This window comes from Melanotaenia boesemani, chromosome 1 (assembly GCF_017639745.1).
Source record: "Melanotaenia boesemani isolate fMelBoe1 chromosome 1, fMelBoe1.pri, whole genome shotgun sequence".
Taxonomy (NCBI): domain Eukaryota; kingdom Metazoa; phylum Chordata; class Actinopteri; order Atheriniformes; family Melanotaeniidae; genus Melanotaenia; species Melanotaenia boesemani.
The window spans coordinates 17,503,195-17,526,524 of record NC_055682.1 but is presented as its reverse complement, the minus strand read 5'-3'; the positions used below and the strand labels follow the sequence as shown (position 1 = coordinate 17,526,524).

Sequence of the window (23,330 nt, the reverse complement as noted above, 5' to 3'; positions counted from 1 at the left end):
TTTTAGCTTTATCGTTCATACAATTTTCTAGAAACTTAAGTGTTCATTTATTTCTAAATATAGACTTTTTCAGTTAATCTTTTTTTGCTGACTGATTTCGAAATCAATGTCACATAACTTATCAACAGTCAGTGAATACAACACAAAACAAGGAAGTTATCTCAAATATAGGACTTTATGCATTCTAATGATTTGACAATGAGACAACAGTAAAGCAAATCTAAAGTTATATCAGTTATATAGTCAAATTGAGTAAACTTTCTTAAATTTTCCTCCTTGTCTACGTAAGTCCTATGCTGAAGGACACGAAGCCAAAGTCCCTTGAAGTTGGTGCTCATATGACTACAGCCCAGCAATGCAAGTGTCCGCTCTAATTCTAACTTTCTTTAGTATTGAAATATGTTGTGCTTTGAGAGAGAAGTCGACCAATTTTTCATCTCCAAACATTATCATCGTGCTTATGGATGACGTAAGTTACTAGTCTGTTTTTGTTTGCATTTCTTCTGTTCTTTACATCATCTGTGAATACCGCATCTATACATTGATGTCTCATGATCTGCCGAGTGGCTACAGCTTATCTCATAAAGTTACATCTTGTAGACACCTTAAGTTGATCTTAATGTTTTCAACTTTTTCAGATGGGCTGGGGGGACTTGGGGGTGTTTGGCCAGCCCTCTAGAGAGACCCCCAATCTGGATGCGATGGCAGCCCAGGGCATGTTATTTCCAAACTTCTACACTGCCAACCCACTTTGTTCCCCATGTGAGTGTGCAGAAAATGTTATGAAACAGAACCTGACTCAACAATTCCCCTTTTGTTAGATAAAATTTCCTGCATGCATGCTTATTTCCTGATTGCTTCATTAATATAATGTTGAAACAACAGCCCACTTATATTGTAAAGGTTTAAACATACACGGTGCCTTTAATTTAATATAGCTTTATTCAAATGTTACATCATGCCAAACAGTTGGTGCCAAATTCAAACATAATTGTTCTAAGATCAAAGCAAACATTACTGTGAAGTACTATAGACTCAGAGTTGGGTTTGCTCATCATTACACCATGAAAAGATCTCAAAATCCTCCAGATAAACTCTGAAACATGCTGGATAGTCAAGTCATAAAACTCTTTTCCTTTCTTTTGATGGAAGTGTCGAGATACAGTTTCATATTGGTGTGCACAACTGAGCTGAACAGCCAGATTTGAGTCTTGATTAAAAAATAACATGTAGAACTTGTAAGACAAAATTAATCTAGAATGCAGTGATTTACAAACCATACATTTCAATTTGTTCACAAATAAAACATTTTAAAAATGCAGGAAATTGGTTGTTTTATTACAGTACATGTTTAGACTTGTTTCTGAAACTGGGACAGGAGATGTTTACCACTGAGTTTCATCACATTGTCTTTCATCAACACTGCTGCTGATTCAAAAATTGTAATGCTTTCTTATTTCCACTTGGTAGCTTTTCTGATGGTAAACATTTTGGAGCCTCTTTTTGATGTCATAATTTCATTTTGACATTATGAATGTTATATGTTTTCTTTTGGGGACATATTTAAAATGGCCAGTAAAGCACCCTTACACTAGCTATACTTTCGTAATCTGTGCAGGATATTGTTGGCATCGCCTTGGGGAAAGGCTTTTGCAGAAAACAACTCTGAAATTTATTATATTACACAATATAAGTACAGACATAATGTTCCTCTCACTCTCTTCTACATTTTGAAAACCAGTAAAGACCAGATAACTTCTTATTGTCTCCTGATTCATTAGAAACTTGGAAGTACAAGAGTGTATACTCTTTTTTTATGTGATAGCAACATGTTGAAATGATTTTAAAATCTCTGGAGAAGACAAAAAAAAAGCTTAGCAAAATCTAATACGGCTGCATAAAATGGAAATATGACTCCTTGTGGCAGACCTTGTAGCTGCTGAATTTGGCTCTTTAAGAATTCTGCCAACTGAGTCAAGTGTTATATGATTTGGAAAGTGGAAAAATTGTAATCTCCAATGCAGTCTCCATACTGGGGGGTATTGGGGGATGAAGAGGAGATCTCACTCAGTTTATTTGTATTTTACAAAGGAACATTTAAAAAGCATTAAATGCTTAGTTTATTTATTTATGTATTTGTTTGTTTGTTTGTTTGTTTGTTTGTTTGTTCACAGCTAGAGCTGCACTTCTCACTGGGAGACTGCCTGTCAGAAATGGTTTCTACACCACTAATGGCCACGCCAGAAATGGTACACTTCCCTTTATATTTCTTACTTCACAGATCATACAGCTACAAACACTTTCCTGCAGATGTCTCACCACTTTGTTTCAAATGTAAAATGATTATGTCAAAATGTTTGTCATTATTTCATTTATTTCTTTTTTTTTTCTTTGGCAGCGTATACCCCCCAGGAGATAGTAGGAGGAATATCCAAGGATGAGATTTTGCTGCCTGAAATGCTGAAGAAAAAAGGTTATGTGAGCAAGATAGTTGGCAAATGGTGAGCATTGCAATTTTGACTATTGACTGGTTTATGATCATCAGTAGTCACACTAACAATACGTTGTTGTAAATATTTAAATGATACTTCTATGTATAGCTAGTCAATAGTGATAATGATAGGCAATATATCAATATCAAACTTAAATTACATGATGTACTTTGAGATGTGTGATCATGAAAATGAATCATATTAACATTATTAAGATTATCATATAAACATTTGCGATTTATGATTTATTTATCTTCTTGGTTTATTCTTAACACACTGCTTTAGGGTTTTCTAAGCTTCAAGCTTCTGAGGGAGTCTTTTTTCACAATGTAACTTAGTAGGAGCAATATCCATTTTGTGTGTGTGAAATTGTGGAAATAAATCAATTCAAAAATAGAAATAAATCAATTAAAAAATAGAACAAATTGAATAATTCATCTAATCATTATACAGAATATCAACCATTTACTGGATCTGTCTTGTAGAGTTTCTCCAGAAAACCTACACGTGGTTGATATGCCAGATCCACAGTAGAAGACAGGAGTGCTAAAAGTTGATTAAAAGGTCAAAAACTCAAAAAAAGCAGTGAGACATTTACGACATTGATGTAAAATTTTCCATACATGTGAATGAAGATGATTATGCAGACCTAAACACACCTTTCTGAAATAATAGGAACTATATGATAAATCATTAATAGTAAGAATAACTATGTGGAACTTTGAAAAAAACTGTATATATATATCAAGGAAGTTTTGATGCGTGTATAATGTGTTTGAGTACACCTTTTTTTTTTTTTTTTTTTTTTACACATCAGGCATTTGGGCCACAGACCTCAGTACCTTCCTCTGGAACGTGGCTTTGATGAATGGTTTGGTGCCCCAAACTGCCACTTTGGCCCTTATAACAACAGCATCAGACCCAACATCCCTGTCTACAACAACTCAGAAATGCTTGGGAGGTAGCACCACGCACATGACACTCATCACACTGAAACAGAGACTGGAATGCTATAAAAATCTTTCCCCACGAGTTGTATAGTTTGTCTTTCTGCTCCTTAAGATGAGTTGAGTTTAACCCCGCCCCTCCATCTTCCTCCTCTGTACCAGCTGGGCTTGTGTATTCCATTTTCCGCCTATTTGTTTTCCCCAAAACAGCCATATGTGTATTCAGGGTCATTGGAACTGGCAGCCGGGCGTGTTTTTCGCTTAGCCGTGGGTTTAATCAGCACTGCATACCTGAGCCCTAGACATACACACACACACACTCAGACACATAGACACACATACAAAGAGACACACATGTCCTCAAGAGACAGCAGGTTGCGTTGACTGTGTGTGAGGACACCTGGAGGAAGTGAAGCGTAAGAAAGAAATTTCTGTCACTGCTTCTCTGCTCACCGCTTCCATGCTTCAACAGCACCTCATAACAGTTCCCTCTGCTCAGCTTTGCAGAGACTTCCCACATATGTTTTTCACCTATATTCTCTTCAAACACAGTCAACAAGCAGGAAATTTACTTCCATTGTCTTAATAAAATTGTCTTCAGTATTTTCAGTCAATTGAAAGTCCTGATCATCAAGTAAGACCCATTTCATGCTGTAAAAAAAAAAAAGAGAGAGAGCTGATTTGGTGTGGTCCGAGCAGTGATTTAGATGACATGATGGTTAACTGTAGTTTTTAATGTCAACATCTGTTTTCCAGATACTACGAGGAGTTTAAGATTAACAGAAGTACTGGAGAGTCAAACCTCACACAGCTCTACTTGATGGCAAGTGAAGCATCACCTCTTATGTCCAGCTTGTATTTGTGTTTTGTTAATGTATATAAATATATATATAAATGTTGGGTTGTAAGAAATGCTGATGTGTCCTCAGTGTTTTACCTGTGAGAGACAGTGGTCAGAGCACTATGTCTGCAGAATCAGAGGTTTTCTTGACGAGTGAGCTAAAGCTAAAAGCTAGCAGTTTCATCCCTTCCTGAGTGACTTAAAGCATTAGCTTGTCTTGTGAGAAAACATCTGGACTACCAAAGAGAGAGCACCCTGAACCCTGTTTACTCATTACTGACTGTTCACAAGTGGTATACACAACCCAAAATTAATTAATGTAATTTTAATGAACTATTTTCAAATAACTGTAGAAGATTATTATATATATTATTAAATGTACAGTAAATATGTCAAATGAATTCAGTCTTACATGACAACTTGTGTAAATAACTGGAGTTTATGTTGCTAATTCTCTATCCAGTTCTACAGTTAAGCCAACAATTATTGACACCCATGCCAAACAGGTTTGTTCTAAATTTTATTTTGGTAAATAGCGTAATTTAATTGCAACTGACTTAAACAAGTAAAAAAGAGGCAGATATTCCACGATTTGGCATCTCTTCTAACAGGCAACCATAAGATCAGTGTGAGTGCTGAAATCTCTGTTTGAATGCCATCGTCTAAGTTTTGAATTTTTGCATGGGGTTTAAGTCTGGGCCTCTTCAAAATGTTGATGTAATTCATTGTTAACCATTTCCTGAAAACTTTAGCTGCATGTTAAGAATTTCTGTCTTAGTGAATAGTTTAATGCTACTCAAGGCCAAGTTTTTGTATTGACTGCCTCATGTTTTCCTCCAGTATCTCAATACAGTCGTGTTTTCTCCTGATATAATTTAGATCAAGGTGGTGTTCTAGTCCAGAGGCTGAAATAAAAGTGCATTACCTTCCCATTACCATGCATATCAGAAGGGATGGTGCACCTAAAGTAGAATAGTTCTTATTCTGCCTGATGAAATATATTTTTCTTTTTCTAAATAATTCAACTTTTATCCTATTCCACCATTTTTGATGTGATAAAATGTGATAAAATGTTCTTCTTAATCTAAATTATTTTTAACAAAGGACCACCCTTATACAGTTTCCCTTGAAGTATCTATATTTACTTCATTGGAGGGGAAGGTGTACCTTAAGACATGGAACCTTCCATCAAGTCACTGATATGACACATAACAACAGAAGTCATTAATAGAGTTTTCCAGCGAAAGACCAGGCCTTAACCCAGAAAAAATCTTCCAAACTCAAAGGCCTGGAAATTGTTGTTAAAGAGGGATAGTCTAAAAGCTCAGGAAGAACTGTATAAAAAAACTTGTTAACTATTGAAATGATTGTTATGCATGCAAGTAAAGGCCTTGTCATTACCAAGAAAAGTAATCAATAACACAATTTGTTACCATCATTTGTTTTATTTTTATTTTTTTTTCATCTCCTGCCAGAAGAAACGTGATGGACAATTATAAGCTTGTTATAAATCCAAAGTTGTTACGAGTTTGACAGCAGCACTGAAAAAAAGCCATGTTAAACATCTGTACTTACAATGACGTAACATCCTCTCCCACTTCTGCAGGAAGGTCTTGACTTCATACTGCGTCAGACAAAAGCCCGGAAGCCCTTCTTTCTCTACTGGGCAGCCGATGCTACTCATGCTCCTGTCTATGCCTCCAAACGTTTCTTAGGGAAGAGTCAACGAGGCCGGTAGATTATATCTCCCGCCCCCACTTACTCTGTTATTGATATACATTCATACACAATCATAAGGTCTAAATTGCGATTGCATTTGTGTTGCAGTTATGGAGATGCAGTGATGGAGCTGGACTACAGCGTTGGTCGGATCTTGTCATGGCTGCAGAGTCTGGGCATTGAAAACAACACTTTTGTTTTCTTTACCTCAGACAATGGAGCAGCTCTAACATCTGGTCCAAATGAAGGCAGGGACTAAACCCTCGTTGTCTAGCCATACGTTACACTTACCAGAACAATTCCTGTCTTGTTTGTGTGTGTCCTGTGATACATGGATGAATTTGTTTTTGTGGCTCTGATTCCTCAGCTGGCAGCAATGGGCCTTTCCTCTGTGGGAAGGAGACCACCTTTGAGGGGGGCATGAGGGAGCCTGCCATTGCTTGGTGGCCTGGACACATCAGAGAGGGCACAGTAAGAACAGACTGTTGGTGCTTCCATCAAATTAACCCCCTAAAAAAACTACAAGACGATCATTCCCTAAATCTGTCGTATTTTCTCCTGAGAGTAGTCTAGTCTTAGAGTGAGAATGTAGAAACATTTTTTTATTGTGAGCATTGTTCCTCCCTGATGTTCTGCCTTTGTCTGATTGTACTAGAAGCTAAAACACTGAAAAGCTGCAGGCAGTATGCTGTATTGTAAATCAGGTTGAGAGTAAAGGAATAATTATTTCACTAATCCTCTCATTCAAATTATTGTTGTTTTTTGTTTAATTAGTGTTTTATTTCTCTCTTTACATGTGCAAACTCGGATCCACTGGCTCATTTAATCTTGATTATGTTCATCTTCTATCCAGTGATTGAATTTTCTAAACTTTACGGACAGAACTGTGTGATTTCATCCACAAAGCATGTAGGCTCTTTTTCCACTGTTTCCTCAAATATTTTTTGGTTAGAATTAATGCCCCAACTCTCTATTTTTTCTATCCCGTTCCCCAATTTAACCCCCCACCCACACCGTGATCCCCTAAGCCTGTGCGTTCTGCAAATGACTTTTAATTGTATTAGGGGCAGCTGTGACACGGGGCTGTGACGCAGAGGGATTTTGTGGAGGAGCGAGCGGAGGCTGCAGTCTGCAGTAAGCCTTGCCCCTGGCTCATCTCACAGGGTTGTGCTAGGGCCTGATAGCGCAGCAGAGTAGCGAGGGAGAAGGGGATTGGGAGCGTCTTAAGCGGCTAATCTGTTTGTGTGTTTGCTGAGGTTGGATTGAGCCGTAATGAGGACTTCAGTATCTGAATATGCCAGGCGCTCAGGATAAAGGAACAGGAGGGGGTCGGGAGGGAGGGGGGTTTGCAGGGAAGGAAGCAAGGAAAGAAGTTAAAGAGATGGCTTGTGTAAGAATGAGAAAAAGGAGCAGAGCACAGGAAAGGAATGTGTTGGGGTTTGCAGAGTTTTGCTGCACCTGAGTTATGTGCCTCTGGAAGCATGTACATGATTTTGTATGAATAATATGTTGCCGGTATGATAGATAACTTTATGGTTATTTCTGCCACAAAAAAACACATGTGTGTGGGTTTGGAAATACAGTTGTGCCTTTGCTCTGAAAAAATGGTCTGCAGAGCTTTGCTTAAGCTATCAGGGGCTGTGAGGTCAAAGCTGCTTTGTTGAAGCTACTGTACTCTATAGCTCTGGATTTATCACTGTATGCTGCTTGGAAGGGAGGGAAAACCAGACACAAGTTTGCCCCCTTTCTTATTTCAGCCTTTTGAAATCTCTGTTGATCAGTGTATTCAAAAGCTCTGTAAGCTCTTGGAACCAAATGCTGGAGCCATATAATAACTATACAAGCCTTTGTGAAAAAGGGATTTCAACAGGTTTAATGTAGAGGCTGAACACAGATTCATCTCAGTAACAAGCTGAGGAGGCAAATCTTCTGTTTCTGAGTCTGAGACTTGTGTGAGGGTGCAAGCAGCTGATGACAATTAGATACTTATACCTAGGGGGATAGAGGGAGGTGTACTGGAATGACAGAGCATGGCCATTCTGAAACAGATGCAGATTCAGCGTTCTCCCAGTGCCTGAGGCGGGTGTTGAGGGAGCCAGGATGATGGGTGGCAGTGGCTGTAGGAACAAAGATGGGGAGGTGGGTGGGCTGTCAGGCCCACAGCATTGTTGAGCATAACAATCGTTTTTGTTGGGTTATCAGCGGCAGACACACAAGCAGAGTGGAAGAGATGGGAAGGAAGCTTTGCATCCTCAGATAACCAACACCGCAACATGGAAAGAAATTAGAGAAAGAGAGTGCAATGCTATAGAGCATGATGAGTCAGACAAAAAAGGGAAGGAACAAAGCACAATGAAAAAAAAAATACATTGAATGCAGACTGCAGAAGAGGGCAGATCTAATACAAGAGGGACATAAAAAGAAGGCAACTCATTCGATAAAGTTTTCTGTCAGGGCAATCTGAGTTTGAAAGTTTGGGTTTTTGGTCATTCAAGTTATTATTAAGTAAATGTCAGTGCTTCTTGTCCTCTTTTGCTTTTGTCCTGTCTTCTTTAATAGTTTGTCTGATGGGAACTTAAAAAAAAGAAAGAAAAATGGTGTAAAGACAGAATCTGTTAGTGTTTGTGCGTATGAGAGAGAAAGAGTGTCTGGATGTGCAGATAGATCATGGAACGCATTGCAGAGCCTTTCTGTGGCTAGTTCTGTGGATACAGAAGAAAAGGGAATTCATTTCAGTGCTTAGGAGAGTGTGTGTGCATCTGTGTGTGTGTCGGCCGCCGATAGGAGCACAGCGGCACATGGCGGTGCAGCTGCAGAGGCCTGATAGCGCTATCTGATTGTGAGTGTGCCGTCTCCCTCTAAGGCTCGCTCAGGAGAGAATGGAACGGAAGATCAAGGATGACAGCGAAAAAATGGCATTTTATCTGAAAATAGTTCAAAGTTTATAAATAAAATAAAGCTTTTCACTGCGACTGGGAGAAGGAGATAAAACACCAGCTTTCTCCAGCTTCAGCAGTCTGCTTGCCCGGGCCGTGTCCTATTCCCACTTCCTCTCCTCCTTTTTCCCTTTCCGCCCACAAAAGGAGGGGAAAAAAGAAAGAAAAAACTAATTTAGGGACGAAAAGGCATTTTGAAGTTTTGATAGAAACCTGCATGCAGAGATTAGAGAGGAGACTGAAGAAATGTGTCTCTTCTTCCTGTGTATACAGTCAAAATGCACATGTAAGCATCCTATCATCCCTGTGCATTGATACCATGTTAACCCAATTCACAAGAGGTAAGCCATCAAGTGGTAAAACCTGTGGTAGAGATGGACTGCACCATGTTTGTGAGTGCTGTCTGTTATGAAGAGGATATTTTTGTAAATTTAAGAGACAGTGCATAGACGTCATTTCTTCTTAACTTATTTTAGTTGCATGAAATAGTGTCTTTTACCAATGGTTACATTTTTTTTATCCCATCACCTTTTTGTAGGTGAGTTTCCAGCCTGCCACTGTCATGGATCTGTTCACCACCAGTTTGGCCCTGGCTGGGATCAGCCTTCCTGATAACAGAACCCTAGATGGACTGGACCTAACTCCAGTCTTGTTCAGCCGCTCACACACACTCCAAAACAGGTGAGCTTAAACACCAGTTTTACTTCCTCTAGCCTCTCTTGTGGGATCCCCAGTTGCTCCTCAGTTGGGCATGCCTGGTAAAGCCCAGGAGACATCCTTATCAACTGTCCAATCCTCCTCAGCTGACTCCTCTCCTTGTGGAAGAGCAGCAGGTTTACATATGATACTCAGGGCTATTTTATCGAGAGCTCATAGAACAGTCTACGTTGAGAAACAGGTCTGTGGGGGGATGTTCCACCCAAATATGATCAATTAACACTCCATGTATAAAGGGATAAATAGAACTGTAACACTACCCTGGAGAGGGAGACAGGGACCCATCTCTGGAGCCAGGCCTTGGGGGAAGAGTTTGTTAGCAAGGACCAGGTGGCAACAATGCCAGCTGAGCCTGGTTGTTTGTGTTGTGGTGTTGTTTGTTGTTTATGCATGTTATTTGAAATATTAGATGTGTGGTCAGAGTAATATATAAGGTACAGCAACTAGGGAAACAACTGTATTTGAATCTCTCACCATGTTTGGGTTTTGAGAAATACATCTCTTCTTGAAAAATGTTGGATGGATTACAATCAACATGTTTACATGACACTGAAAAAAATAAATAAAGTGATTGTCAGCCAAACCAAAACCAGACTTTTAAAATCTATGTAAATGTATTATTCTGACCAAACTGGGACTTTCAAAACTAGATTTATATACCCAGATAATGTGATAAGAGGTCAAATAGCTTCTACATGTATGTGCTCAGCTAGATTTAAATTGGCCACGGTATGCTGCACAAGCTCCAAAGTCTCATCTTTTTGCATCTGTCTGTGAAAACAGTCAATGCATGAGCAGAATTAAAGTAGTTTGAATTTTCATTTTATTACAGTTTTCTTATTTATGAACAAATGTATGCAAAAATGAAGACAGCTGAACAGTTAACATTGCTTTCTGTTATGGGGTCAGCTTTACCATGATTTGTGTGATTTACTTTTTTTATAAGTAATGTGAAAAAAATATCTTTTTTAAATGTCCAGTTTGGTGGATATGGAATCTGATCATTATTTCTACTACTTCACTGCTTTGACAGACCGATATTCTATTACCGTGGGAATGAGCTGATGGCTGTGAGGTTGGGACAGTACAAGGCACACTACTGGACCTGGAGCAACTCATGGGAGGAGCTAAAAAATGTAAGGCTCCCTTTTGACGCCTCAAACCTGTCCCTTCTCTGTCTTCTCAGTTCTTTTTTTGCCTGCCACAACCTACTCCTTTGTCTTTCTTAATGTTACTCAAACCCACAAACACTTTGGTTGCTGTTGGTGTTTATCTTCAAAATGGCTCATCAGTTGACTGCTGTGTACATCAGAGTGTAATGAATATTAATGGAGAACCCCCACATGAGCGAACTTGCATCATTCATCAACGAGTTGACTTGTTTGTTCAAACTCCGGTGGAAATTCCCCTCCATTTGCATATTGCCATCCCCTGCTTGTTCTTTTGGCATCACAGAGCTTGGCCGTAATTACATCAACTCAGCGTAGATTAAATGTATCAGGAGAAACATGAAATGTGACACCTGAGAAGCAAGAGACTATGGTGCTTTTTTTCCTTCTTCTGTCTGTATCTCTGTCCATAAAAATATGTCCTCCCGTCCTCCCTTCCACAGCTGTGCTTTTCCTGTGATCCAGTTTGTTTTATGCCCCATCGGTCGCTTAAATTGCTCTCTCCTTCAAGGCAGCTGAATCAATAGTAGCCTCCTTTATCAACTCATGTGAACTGAAGTGGAACTTCACAAATAATGGCATCTGATTGCCTGTGAGTTGCCTATCGATCGGTGTATGCATGTGAACACGGTAGAGAGAAAGAAAGCACGAGAGAAAACACACGCATTCAGTTCCCCGTTCAGAGGTGCATATTTGTGTGTGTTTCAGGGAGCTACTGTTGAATTTCTACAAGGGAAAGTTAAATCTCCAGTGTGTCATTATTTCTGAACCCTTAAACTGTTTTGTGTGAGTGGACTCTGGTACCAATAAAGTAATGAGTCAGCACTATGCTCCACTGCAAGATGGTCCAAGCAGTTCATCACATGCATATATCCATGTTTGCAAGCGTTCTTTTCAGTCTGCACCCTGCATCCCTCTTGTCTCATCTTACTATGTGCAACTCAACACTTTTATACAGCAACTAAAGCATATTAGCCAGTAGGGGCTTAATTGACAAACACCAGTCTCTAAACATCACATGAATCCAAACTAACTTCTTCAGGAGGTAAAGGAGAGCCACTTCAAAAAGGGGAAATAGCAACAGAAAATTGAAAACATGACTGCAGCTGCGTGTCAAAATCATGTGTGATACCACCACCTCAGATAAAATCATATTCAGTGGCAGTGTGTGACATGGAGCTGATAAAGGCACAGCTGTCTGTGGCAAGGCCAAAACAAAATTTCAACTAACATTACAGATGCTCTCCTCTGGCTTCAGATTCAGCCTCAATCACTCCTTTATATCTCTCTTTTCCCACTTTGTTGAAGTACTTCACTTTTTGATAGTTTATATGTCGTTGTCAGCTGTGGGAAAGTAGTTGCTGTAACCTTATGTTTAACTTTATTGTGATTATATTTCTGTCATAATATAATATATATAATATTATAGTTTTCTATAGATAATTTGGATGACAAATAACAGCCAATCTCTCCATATTTCTATCTATATTCTATAGATATACGGTAGTTGCACCATTGTTTGGTGTGTAAATGATCTAAGTTTAATGACTTCTGCACAATTCATCAATGCATGTTCTCTGTCGATAAACACACCACCATTCAGTGCCATTAGAGAAAAAGAATGCTAATTTTAAGTCATTCATCGCTGGTGGGACCTCTAGGTGTGTCCTGTAGTGTGTGGCGGTCGAGCCTATCGGTGCTGTGCCTTTGTTGTTTGAAATTTGTGCCTGCAGATTTTCAGTTGGCTTAAAATCTGGGTTAACACCTTTTGTTTTTGTTTTGTTTGTTCTTTCTTTGAGCTGTTCCAATGGAGTTTTGCAGTGTGGTGTGGTGAATTGTCCTGCTGGGGCAGGCCATTTACTCCAGGTGGGGCTCAGTCTGCAGTAACATTTAGATTGGTGCCTTTAGTCCAATTACTCCTCACATGTACAAGTTCTACTCACAACGATGCCATGACCTGAAGTTTACTTGTAGAGCATAGCAATGTAATGACATAATTAATGGTGTTACCTTCACCTGTCATTTGTTACAATGTGGTTGATCTGAGTAAAATTTGACTCTTTTTTGTTATTGAAAAATAAACAAGGGAAGATTTCTGTATGTGAAGAAGAATAAAATTACAGGTTAATAGTTGGTGCTGTCTTAGCTCTGTTCATGCAGCTTAACCATGAAGGAAATGAGAAATTTGACAGGCTTAAATGGTTCTGCTCAAATTCAGGTAGCATAGTGCTGTAATAATCCAAAATATAAATGATCATGACTCTGGCTGCTGAGTAAGCCATGCTGCAGAGGAAGAGGAGCGACATCAATGCTGGCTTTTTGAACCTTGTGAATGTTCATAAGGTGACGAGTTCAAAGTGAAAAATAACTTGTTTCTGAAAATCCTGATAGTCCTGTGGTGGATATATATTTTTAGGCTTCAATTTTGTTGCTAAAGTTGTCAAGAAGTAAACTTCTGTGCATTGTGCAGCACTTTCTACTCTTTGACTGAACCAGAACATTTGAAATCAGGGCAAATGTGTATACCTGCACAGAGATCCTGTAGAACCAATCAACATTTAGCAAGTGACCCACACTAGTACAGGAAGTAGTCAGAGACTTTACTTAGAAAAAAAAATGCCATTGAAAACACCATACCTTTGAATTTCTACTGAAGTGACATTAAAAATATTATCTTTTTTAATCTATTTGATGTTTGACCTACATTATACATATTGTTTCCTGTCATCTCGCTGTTTTCAGAATAATGGTCTGAGGTGAACGTTTCGTTAAAATGACAAAAAACCGGAGTCTGCAAACAGGATTGGTTTACTTTAGGAGCTGGTTCAGGTCATAAAGGCTACAACAAGTGTGATGTGAAAAATATTCCTCCTGTCTTTTTAGAAATTTGAAACTATTATTAATCATTTTCCAGTTTTACAGGAAATGTACTTCCACTGTTGTAGCTCCATTTCACTGTTCACTGATTTGGAACTAATTCATCTGGTTTATAAAGCCGGGCTGTGTATCCTCATAATTCTTTACTACAGTGGCCACAAGATAAATTTGAGGGGTTGTGATATAATTAATTGGGATGGAAGAAAGAAAACAGAAAGTTCTGCAACTCAAATGTTTTTTTTTTTTTTGTTTGTTTTTTTTATCTTTTTCTTTTTTTTAAAAAAAAAAGAAAAAGGCTGGTTTAGGCTGGATAAATTATTTTATAGGCAAGGCAGTTTATTTGTATAGCACATTTCATGTACAGGACAATTCAAAGTGCTTTACATAAAACAAAGATATTACAGATATTTAGAAATAGTAAAAGGCATCAACACATAATCAACACATAATCACAATAAAACAATAAATTACATTATATATATGTCATAATATTGGTAATATAACTTTAAAATCATCTTTTTTTTATCTTCCAAAGTTGACAGAGTATTCCAAAATCCCCCTCCCACTGCTGAATGGTCCTACATCTTATCTTGTGACTACTGCTGTGCTCCAGTGTGAAAGCTGCCTGCTGCATCCCTACTGTTAATGTCATGTGAGATATGAAGTTCTTGCTGTAATATCTTGGACACAAGAGACAGAGTCAGAGAGATACACACAGCAGGCTTTTCATGCTGCTCCTGTGGGATGAGATTTTTTTTTTCAATCTATTCTGCATTTCTAAGCTATTGGCTTCAAAAGACAGGACAAGTCTGGATCAGTGGAAGCTCTGCAGGATGGGGGGTATCAATCCTCGCTCTCCCGCTTTCTTTCTCTCCTGTATGTATTTTGAGGTGCCCAGATGAGTGATCTCAGAGGGGGGCAGCTACAGTACCTTACAGATGAATGCTTTTCAATATTAGCTGCACTCATCAAAAAGTGTGTGTTTGTGTACGTGCAATGAAGGAGGGGGCAGATCTCCAGGGGGTTTTGGAGGAGAGAGCGTGACTCAATCAGGTTGTGATCACTGCCAGCCGCCTGAGAATGGAGTCAAGAAGCAGTAGGAAGGAGATGAAGATGATGCAGGAAAAGTCCTCTGTTGTTTGAGGGACTTGAAACCCTTTGCGATGCACCAGCAGAATCTGCATGAATAACACAACAGATTGGGAGACAATATGCATATAGACCAAGCCACAATCAGCATTCAGCTCAGGGTAACAGGTAGCTGAAAGCAGAAATCTAAACGCGCACATCTCTGCAGAGTCCATTGCAGTTTATAGTAAACATGGGAAAGCCTGTGTTTGTATGTATTTCATCTAAAACAATCAAATACAGACCAAAAATTATTTTTTTCCACTTTACTTTTTAGTTTTTATGTTTCATCTGTGTGGAGCACAAAAGTCCAAACAAATCTTTGTTTCTCTTCCCTGCAGGACTGACCTGAGATGTTGTGCAGCGTTGTTGTGTCGACAGAGGCTGACCTTCGTTTTACATTTCTGGAAGTTATGTAGCCAAAACAGGACAGCGCTGCTCTTTTCTGTTAAAGATTATTCTTGGACCAGAATACAAGCAAAATGCAGTGACCCGAAAGTTCACAGATTTCAAGCTAACTGGTGATCCGTGTTTTAAAGAACACATGCTGCATCAGGCATGTAAGAACTGGATGACTCAGAAACATGGAGAGAAGAAGCTAATTTTGTGGATTCCTCCATTTTTACACATACACATATTCTATCAGTTATTGATGTGGCTTTCAAAACAGTCAATTTTAGTGAATGCTAATGGTACATATTTTCCTAGAATGCAACATGAATAGTTTTTTGTGACATTTTTGTTGGCTGGTTTTAAAATTGAACTGGTGGAATGATTGCTACTGGTACTCATGGCAGTTTTTAAGATCTATTCAACTCTTCGAGTTACCATGCCAAGGGTAAAGAAAAGGCAAATTGCTAATGTGTGCATAGGAGCAACTGATTTAACTTGCAAAGCCTAGAATAAAAGAGTCCACATCAACGGGAGGTGAAGATGCAGTGCAGGAGCAAAACAAAAAGTTAGACATAGGAAGTTTAAACATTTTTTTTCCTTGATCATCATGATGAATTTGAGGTCACAGGTAAATGAAATGGACTAGGTTGAAGACACAGCAGGAATATTGGAGAATTTTGACCAAATTTTGTTGAATAATGCGGTTGTGCTGCCACGTGTGTATACTGCGATAAGGATGGCAGTTAAGTAGCCAGTAAAAACTAATCAGTTTGATTCAATTCAATTCAGTATTACTCAAGACTTGATTAAGATCAAGTGTCTTTTATGGTTTTTGGATGTTATGGTTTTTGTATGTATAACATCTACATTATTAGATGTTTGCATGGATGCCTCTGAACACATTTCAGTGCAGTAAATTGTGACTGTACATAAAGCAACTGAGTGTCCTTTAATTAGTGGGGTAAAAACAGTTACAGGTGGGTGTAAAATGGGATGTAACTCCTGCCCTGTGAGTTTGTGCACAGCTGGTTAAGCAAGATGGGGAGATTGGCTGTTTTTTGTCATCCATCATTAAAAGAGTTGCTCTGCCGGGCAACTAAAATGACCTTATTTTTGTTTGTTTTGTTTTTTTTATTTTCTGTTTTGTCAGCACAGCAGCTCATCTTCTTGCAGATATAAAATCATCATTATAACCCCTAATGCATCACATCAGTGTCCTAATTTAAACCAATTTATTGATCTTCATTTTTCACAGGATTAAAAGTGAGTTTAAGTAGTGTGTATCATGAGTGTCTAGTCATTAAAAATAAGTTTAATGTTTGTTTTTCCATCTACAGGGTATAAACTTCTGTCCTGGTCAAGAAGTTCCCGGTGTGACTACTCATGATCAGAGAGAGCACACTCAACAGCCAATCATTTTCCACCTGGGGCGGGACCCAGGAGAAAAGTTCCCACTCAGGTTAGTTGCATTGAAGATTAAATATAAGCGGATCTTCAGAAGAATTATTGTGGACAGGAATGAGTAAGGAAGAAGAATGGTGTCAGCCAGAAAAAATCTGAGAAATAAAGAGGAAAGGCTTGAGATTAGGAAGATTGTTTGCCCATAGTGCAGAATGTGTATAAGATCAATGCAGAAAAAGAAGGTGGTGGATTGATCCTCTCAGCTGGAGCGTGCATCATTACACCCTCCTCTTTGTGATTGCAAACAGCTCCTTAAAGATCGCTATCTGGCCCTCAACCCTTCTACGGCGGACTGCTTGCAGGTTAAAATTGCGAAATGAATTGTTTAGGTCTAAATTGAGAGCGACTGCTGTTTAATGTGGTTTGTGTGTCTCTGCCTCAGCTCCAATGAGAGTTAAGAATCACTGAGGGGAGAGTGTTGCCAGAGGAAGCACACACAGCCAAGGATGAACTGACAGTTCAGACAGTTACTGAATAAGGTTGCATGGGCGTTTTTTATTTTCTTACTATGTACTTTTATTATAGGCCGTTAGCTTGATTTTGTAAAAAGAAACGGCACAGCCTGACACCATGACTAATACATTAAAATAATCTCAGAACACTTGGGTGAAAGAATATTGTGTTTGTGCTCTCTGGTTCCCCCCTGGCATAAAACCTCCTACACTGACCTTTCTTTTCTGTCTTCTGCTGCTGTTTTTTACATTCTTGCTGTGGTCTCATCCATTCCTTTGCGTCCAGCTCTAACTCCTTTCAGTCCTGCAGTGAGATTGAATGATAAAACATTTATGTTGTTTTTCATTTGCCCACCTCTTAGCTGTGCTATTCACTCGGAAAAATAAAAAAAGGCAAGAACCAATCAATATGCAGCCATGTGTTGTACTGAGTGCTGCACGTGTACACACACACACAGACCACTTATTTTTTACTCCTGCAGTGAGGGGTGCGTGAGTTTGTCTCCAAGGTTACCGCCTCCTGCAATCTGAATGTTTTCTTTATTGTTTATTCTCTCTCTTCCTTCTATTTGTCCTTTTCTGCACTTTAAGTTCTCTGTTGTCTCCAAACTTTTGTCTAACTTTTGCCTGGTTCTCTCAGCAGATGTCCCTCTGCATCCACTGGGACTGCTCTCCTCCACCCTGTTTAAACCTATCTGTGTGTTCACTTGTGCGTTTTGTCCGTGTACTCTTAGGTCCCCCAGCTGGACTGGCTGCCTAGCCATCATTAATCTCTGTCACCACCTAAAGAGCCACTTAAGATGATGTAGGGCCTGTCTGCACACATACCTTCACTACTGTCGCAACCTATGATATAGCAAAGGACACACACGCACACACACACAATCACCAGTTTAGTAAAGAAAAAAATGTTTTTTTTATGCAATCTAAGAAAAGATTTTTGCATAGGTTAATGTGGCTGGTACAATGGAGGTGGAGCATATAAAGCCCTATGTATGTGCTCCATCTGTCCAGGGTAAGTGACAGACACTGACTACGTCTGCAGCTACCTAACACAGTGAAGTAACTGCCTATTTTTGTGACCTTATGCCCTGAGATTAACACATCCCACTTTCTCACCACCCACCTCAGCTCATGTCCCCAGAGCTCCCTGCTCATCCACAGTGAAGTCTCAGCCCTGACACTGCAGGCAGCCCTGCACAGTCTGGCCTCATCTGCTGCTTGCCACCATGCTCCCTGCATCTCCAATCAATAGTCCTCACTGAAGTGCTCAATTTCCACCAGGGTGGAGAAGATGGTGAAGGGGAGGGGTGGGCAGGACAGATGTATTTGATTGTCTCCTCAATTCCCCCACCTTATGCTACTGTGTGCTTGTTTGGAAATGTGTGTGTGTTCCAGCAATAGTGTTATGAATCAGTAATCAGAGTGGTGACACACCTGAGCAATGCCCCCATCCCCCCTGGGTGCCATACATTATAAATCAAAAGACTCCATTTGCATAGAGCCTGCTTATTATTCCAGATTTTGCCTCTACACAAGTAAGCTAAGGGTTATAATCATGATAATGAGCAGTGCTGACTGTGAGCTTTTCATTAGTTGTTTGCAGAGGGGGCATAAACAAGTGATATTATTAGTTTTTGATTTAGAGGTCTGCTCTGTAAGGTTTTCAGTGCATAAACAAAACAGCAGAAAACTTTTTTCATAAAACTTTCTCAGTGCATTGTATGCTTTGTTTGCACACTTGCGTGCAGAAATTGAATACTTACAGCAGTCTGATCAATCTCCCTCACATTTATTCCTGTTAAGCCTCTTCATCACAAAATGAATTGCAACAATCAGTTGCAGGCACAGATTGGAAGAGAATGAAATATCCCTCATGCTGATCGAGACCAAGCGAAAGCAGACTTTGCGATCTGTAGATAACTTGAAGTAATTTAATCTAAATGTCTGATATTTAACCAGTCTTTTTTCCCTCTCTCTGTGTTAGCACAGATCACAATCCATTATGATAAATGTGGCACACAAGCAGAGAGATTAATTGTAGTCAGCTCACTACCAGTCAAGTAATTGTAGGGGAAGTAAAGAGTGAGTATCAAGAAAAGGAGCAGGTGCTGGGCTGATGGAGGAAGCCTTGCTGCCCTGTGGGAGATCTAAGAGGGAGGGTAGGGGTGAGCTGGACAGGGCCTGAGGTTATTACTCTAATTGACACTTCACCTCACACACATGCACATGTTCCCCAGAGGCCAATCAGAGGGTTGGCTTTGCAATGGAGGGATGGATGGAAGGCTGACACAGGTGCTGCCGGCGAATGTATCAGGGGTGTAATTGCACTGCTGATATTTGTCTATCCCTGTGTCACGCCACCAGACGCCCACTCCCCCCAACACACACACACAGCCCATTAACCCTACAGGTTCTATTGAGAGCAGCGTTCCTTTGAAAGCCTTAAGGGCCCCTGTGTTTTACACTCTGAATATAATAATGCGCAGAGGTGCACAGGCTCACTGGTGTCCGCCAGCAGTAATTGAGAGACAGGGGATGTGATGGGGGTGACATAGTTCACTTTGCTGATTGTGTTTCACCAGAGGTGGCCAGACTGTGTTAATGTTTCTGTTCTTTGATGCTACAGCATTTTCCCACAATGATACAATGAGTTAAGCTTTTTCATTGTGTGTGTTTTAGGTTTCATCATTTGTAGTACACAATAAAAAAAACAACAACAAATAAAACAAAACAAAGCAGCCTTGCAGAAGGCATTGTCATGAATCAGAGATAGAAATAGAAAAACGGTACTGTCTAAATGTGTGTGGCAAATGAGTCCTTTAAAAATTAATTTTGGGTTCATGTGTTTTATAACATTGTTTAAGTTATCTGTGTTTCTGTAATATTTAGCATAAAAATATTATTGTTAGTGTCAAAAATATTCTGACAAAAGTTAAAAAGTTTGAAAAGCTGTTTTGACACATATTGGATCATTTTAAGCCAATTTGCAAGCATGTATATCTTGTCTTTATTTTGTGTGTATTTGTAGGGTTTTGAGTAGGGAGTACCAGGATGCTCTGATCAGGTTCTCTGCAGTCGTGCAGCATCATAAAGATACTTTGGTACCTGGCATGCCGCAGCTCAACATGTGTGACATGGCGGTGATGGTGAGATTCACGTTACTCAAACAAATATATCTTTTACTTTAAACTGATTTATGATTTTGTTAAATAATTTTTTCTGTACATTTAAGCTTTGGTGTATGCTGCAGCTAACTCAAGTGGGTCTAGTGGTGTTGACAGGTGTAGTCTTCATAGAGCACTTTTTTTTTTTAGCTCAGCACCACTCAATGTCCATAAAAAGACATTTTTTTCAGTCTTTTATTATGCAACCTTTAAAATTACCTGGTGTGCTTCAATATGTATGACACCTAGTTATTTAATCAATATGAGACATTGAAGCTTATCCAAAAGAAATAATTTTTTTTTTTTACTATGGATGGAAAAGTAGTTGTAGAATTGTTTGTTTACTAACTTGCTTCGTCATATTTGAAGAAGTCATCAGCTCATTTAGGATCTTTTCTGTGGTTGCGCATCAGTGTTTTTGTTAAGAAAACTGAGGTAATGTGTGTCCTCCTCTGCATGCACCAAAGACAGCTAATGGCTTTGCTTCACATTATCTGTGGTGCAGCACTGCCTCCTTGTGGTCAATAAGTTAAATACAGGTTTAAGGAGGGTCAGAATGAAATAATATTTCTGCACTGTCTTTAGTGACTCCTCATTTTCTTTATATTTTGCTTCGAAAGGAGCAAGACTTTTTTGTTACAGTGGGTTTGAGCAGTTGTTCAGTAATATAAGAACAATTTGAGCAGAACAAAGATGCTTAACTCAAGGAGGAAACCTGTGTTGTGTCTCCACATAAACAGCTCAGCAAAGACTTTATCTCAAATTGTATCTTTAGGCACTTTGTTAATGGCAGTCTGTTGTATAATAATTTGTTACTATTTCATTAGTTGCATATTTGAAAAGGTCCAAAGATAAGCATAGTTTAACAGTAATTTAACTGTTTTTGCAGCTGCAAGATGATTCTCAAAGGAATTTTACATAAGATAAAAACCTTGAATATCTTTGCATGGCATGCATGCTGATTCCTAACTAAATATGAGGAAACTAGAAAGCAAAAGAAGAAGTGGCAGGTCTATAAAGCTATCTACAGCAGATAAACAAAATCCTAAACAAGGTCCTAGCAATATTAATAAATGGGAAAAACAGTTCAGATCTGACAGAAAACCTGAAAAACTTCAGTTGAGCTGTGTACAGGTTACTGAAGCCTCAACAAAAAGGTCTTCATGGAAGGATGACTGTGAAGAAACCATTCTTGAGGAATCGAAACAGAGAGAAAAAGCCTGAGGTCATCCAAATTAATAAAGAATTGAACTAAAAAATGTCAGCAGCAACATGTCAGAAGTGACGAATCCTCCACAGAGCCCAGACCTCAACATTACTGAAGCAGTGTGGGATCGTATTGACGGAAAACAGAAATAAAAGCGTCCAATATCCAAAAAAACAGCTTTAAAATGTCCTTCAAGAAGCCTGGAGAGTCATTTTTTAAGACTATGTGAAGCAATTACAAGAAAGTTTGTTAAAATATCTATGTTTGAAAGATCAAGGTGACCATTGCAAATATTGACTTTAAGGCTCATAAAATGGTTAAAAATATTTTTTTGGTCATATTTATGCACTTTAGTTCTAGTTGTGCTTGCATGTGTTTCAGTAAATTTCTTCAGGTGTTTCCTGTTTTCATTGAAATGTATAAAAATTTGTTGTCTGCTTTAGACTTTTGCACAGAACTGTCTGCTAATAAAGGTTTAGTTTCTTGGATATTTTTACCTTTTGTAAAGTTTTTTTTGTAAAAAGAGAAAAGTTCAATAATTTTATCATAAATATTCTGACTGAGGGTCATTCTGAAAGCATGACTGTAATGAATTACATTAAATAGCTAAACTGAATTAAACAAATGTAACACCTGAATTCCAGCAAAACAGAAACACATAATCCTAATGACAATTATATCTTTGATTTTTATATTATTTTACAGAACTGGGCCCCTGCTGGCTGCGAGAAATTGGGAAAATGTCTGAAAGGGCCGAAGTCTAATCCCTGGAAATGTGACTGGCCACACTAAGAGCAGAAATACACAAGTCAAGAAGAGGGCAGAAAAACCTGAAAATGTGCCTTACTATAAAACAACAACCCATTTTTAAAAAAAATCTTTTTATTCGTTTGTATACAATATTAAGGATCAAACTAAGGGAACTGGACTGGTATGACATCATAACAGTTTTGTAGACATAGTGATACATGTACATCCTTAAAATCAATACAAATTTGACCTTCTATTATGTATTTATTCTCACTGTACTGTGAAAAAATATAAAAAGTTACATTATGTAGCTTTGGTTCTGCAAAATATATGTTTCATATCAAATTGAGTTTTATTATGTTTTGGGAGCTAAAAGAAGAAAAGTTAGCTCATGTTTATCATTGGCATGAATGTCAGAGCAGTAACAAGCTCAGAGGGATTTCTTTGAAATATTGTTTTTGTGGGACTGTGGTTGCACATTCAATTTTAATTTAAATAAAAACATAAATTTGTTGCATCAGTTTGACAGTGTTTAAATAGATATACACCCACTTACATGATTGATTCAGTGGTGCTAAAAGTTCAAAGTTTTTCTTTGAACTCACCAAGGCCTCAGATGTTAACAAAGAACAGCAACTCTAAACAGCTGCTTACAAAGGAGAATATCAGTGTTTTGGAAATGCCTCCCTTAGCCCTGAAATATGTGAGCCAATAAAGTTTGATATGTGGCAAGACATGTGCCATTCAAGTAAACTCCAATTTTACCAAGAAGGGTGGTGAAAAATGATTCTGCCAGAAGCTTCCAGATGAGATGCAGCTTTGTTTAGGAACATTCAAACAAATAAGGAGTGTTCTCTAATTATGTTACACAAAGCAAGGTGATGCAAAGAAGATCCTAAAGTGTTGGATTTTTCAGTAATGTGGGAACGTGAGCTGGGATGAGAGCATCTGCTGTTGTAACGCTGTCTTTATGTGCAGTCACTTTTAACTTGTATATGGGTGATATTTGTCTGCCCAAGCTGTTTACATGTTATTAAGAGGCAATAAAATCCCCAAATTTGACATCTGTGCAAA

General features: G+C 38.7%; 1 protein-coding gene across 1 annotated transcript; it reads left to right on the top strand.

Annotated features, from left to right (window-relative positions):
* Positions 1-126: 126 nt before the first annotated feature.
* Positions 127-23,318, top strand: galns (galactosamine (N-acetyl)-6-sulfatase). Its single transcript, XM_041987366.1, has 14 exons — positions 127-469; positions 639-762; positions 2,175-2,249; positions 2,399-2,501; positions 3,310-3,453; positions 4,196-4,262; positions 5,887-6,014; positions 6,108-6,247; positions 6,367-6,470; positions 9,474-9,616; positions 10,686-10,788; positions 16,557-16,678; positions 20,164-20,281; positions 22,212-23,318. Exons 1-14 carry the CDS (start codon positions 356-358, stop codon positions 22,296-22,298), a joined length of 1,572 nt encoding a protein of 523 aa, XP_041843300.1. The 5' UTR covers positions 127-355; the 3' UTR covers positions 22,299-23,318.
* The last annotated feature ends 12 nt before the right edge of the window (positions 23,319-23,330 follow it).

Bases quoted from the DNA above. Each gene is read 5' to 3' on its own strand.
- galns (XM_041987366.1), top strand. From the start codon at position 356: ATGCAAGTGTCCGCTCTAATTCTAACTTTCTTTAGTATTGAAATATGT. The intron at 763-2,174 runs GTGAGTGTGCAG...GTTTGTTCACAG, and splicing joins CAACCCACTTTGTTCCCCAT to CTAGAGCTGCACTTCTCACT. The intron at 2,250-2,398 runs GTACACTTCCCT...TTTCTTTGGCAG, and splicing joins TAATGGCCACGCCAGAAATG to CGTATACCCCCCAGGAGATA.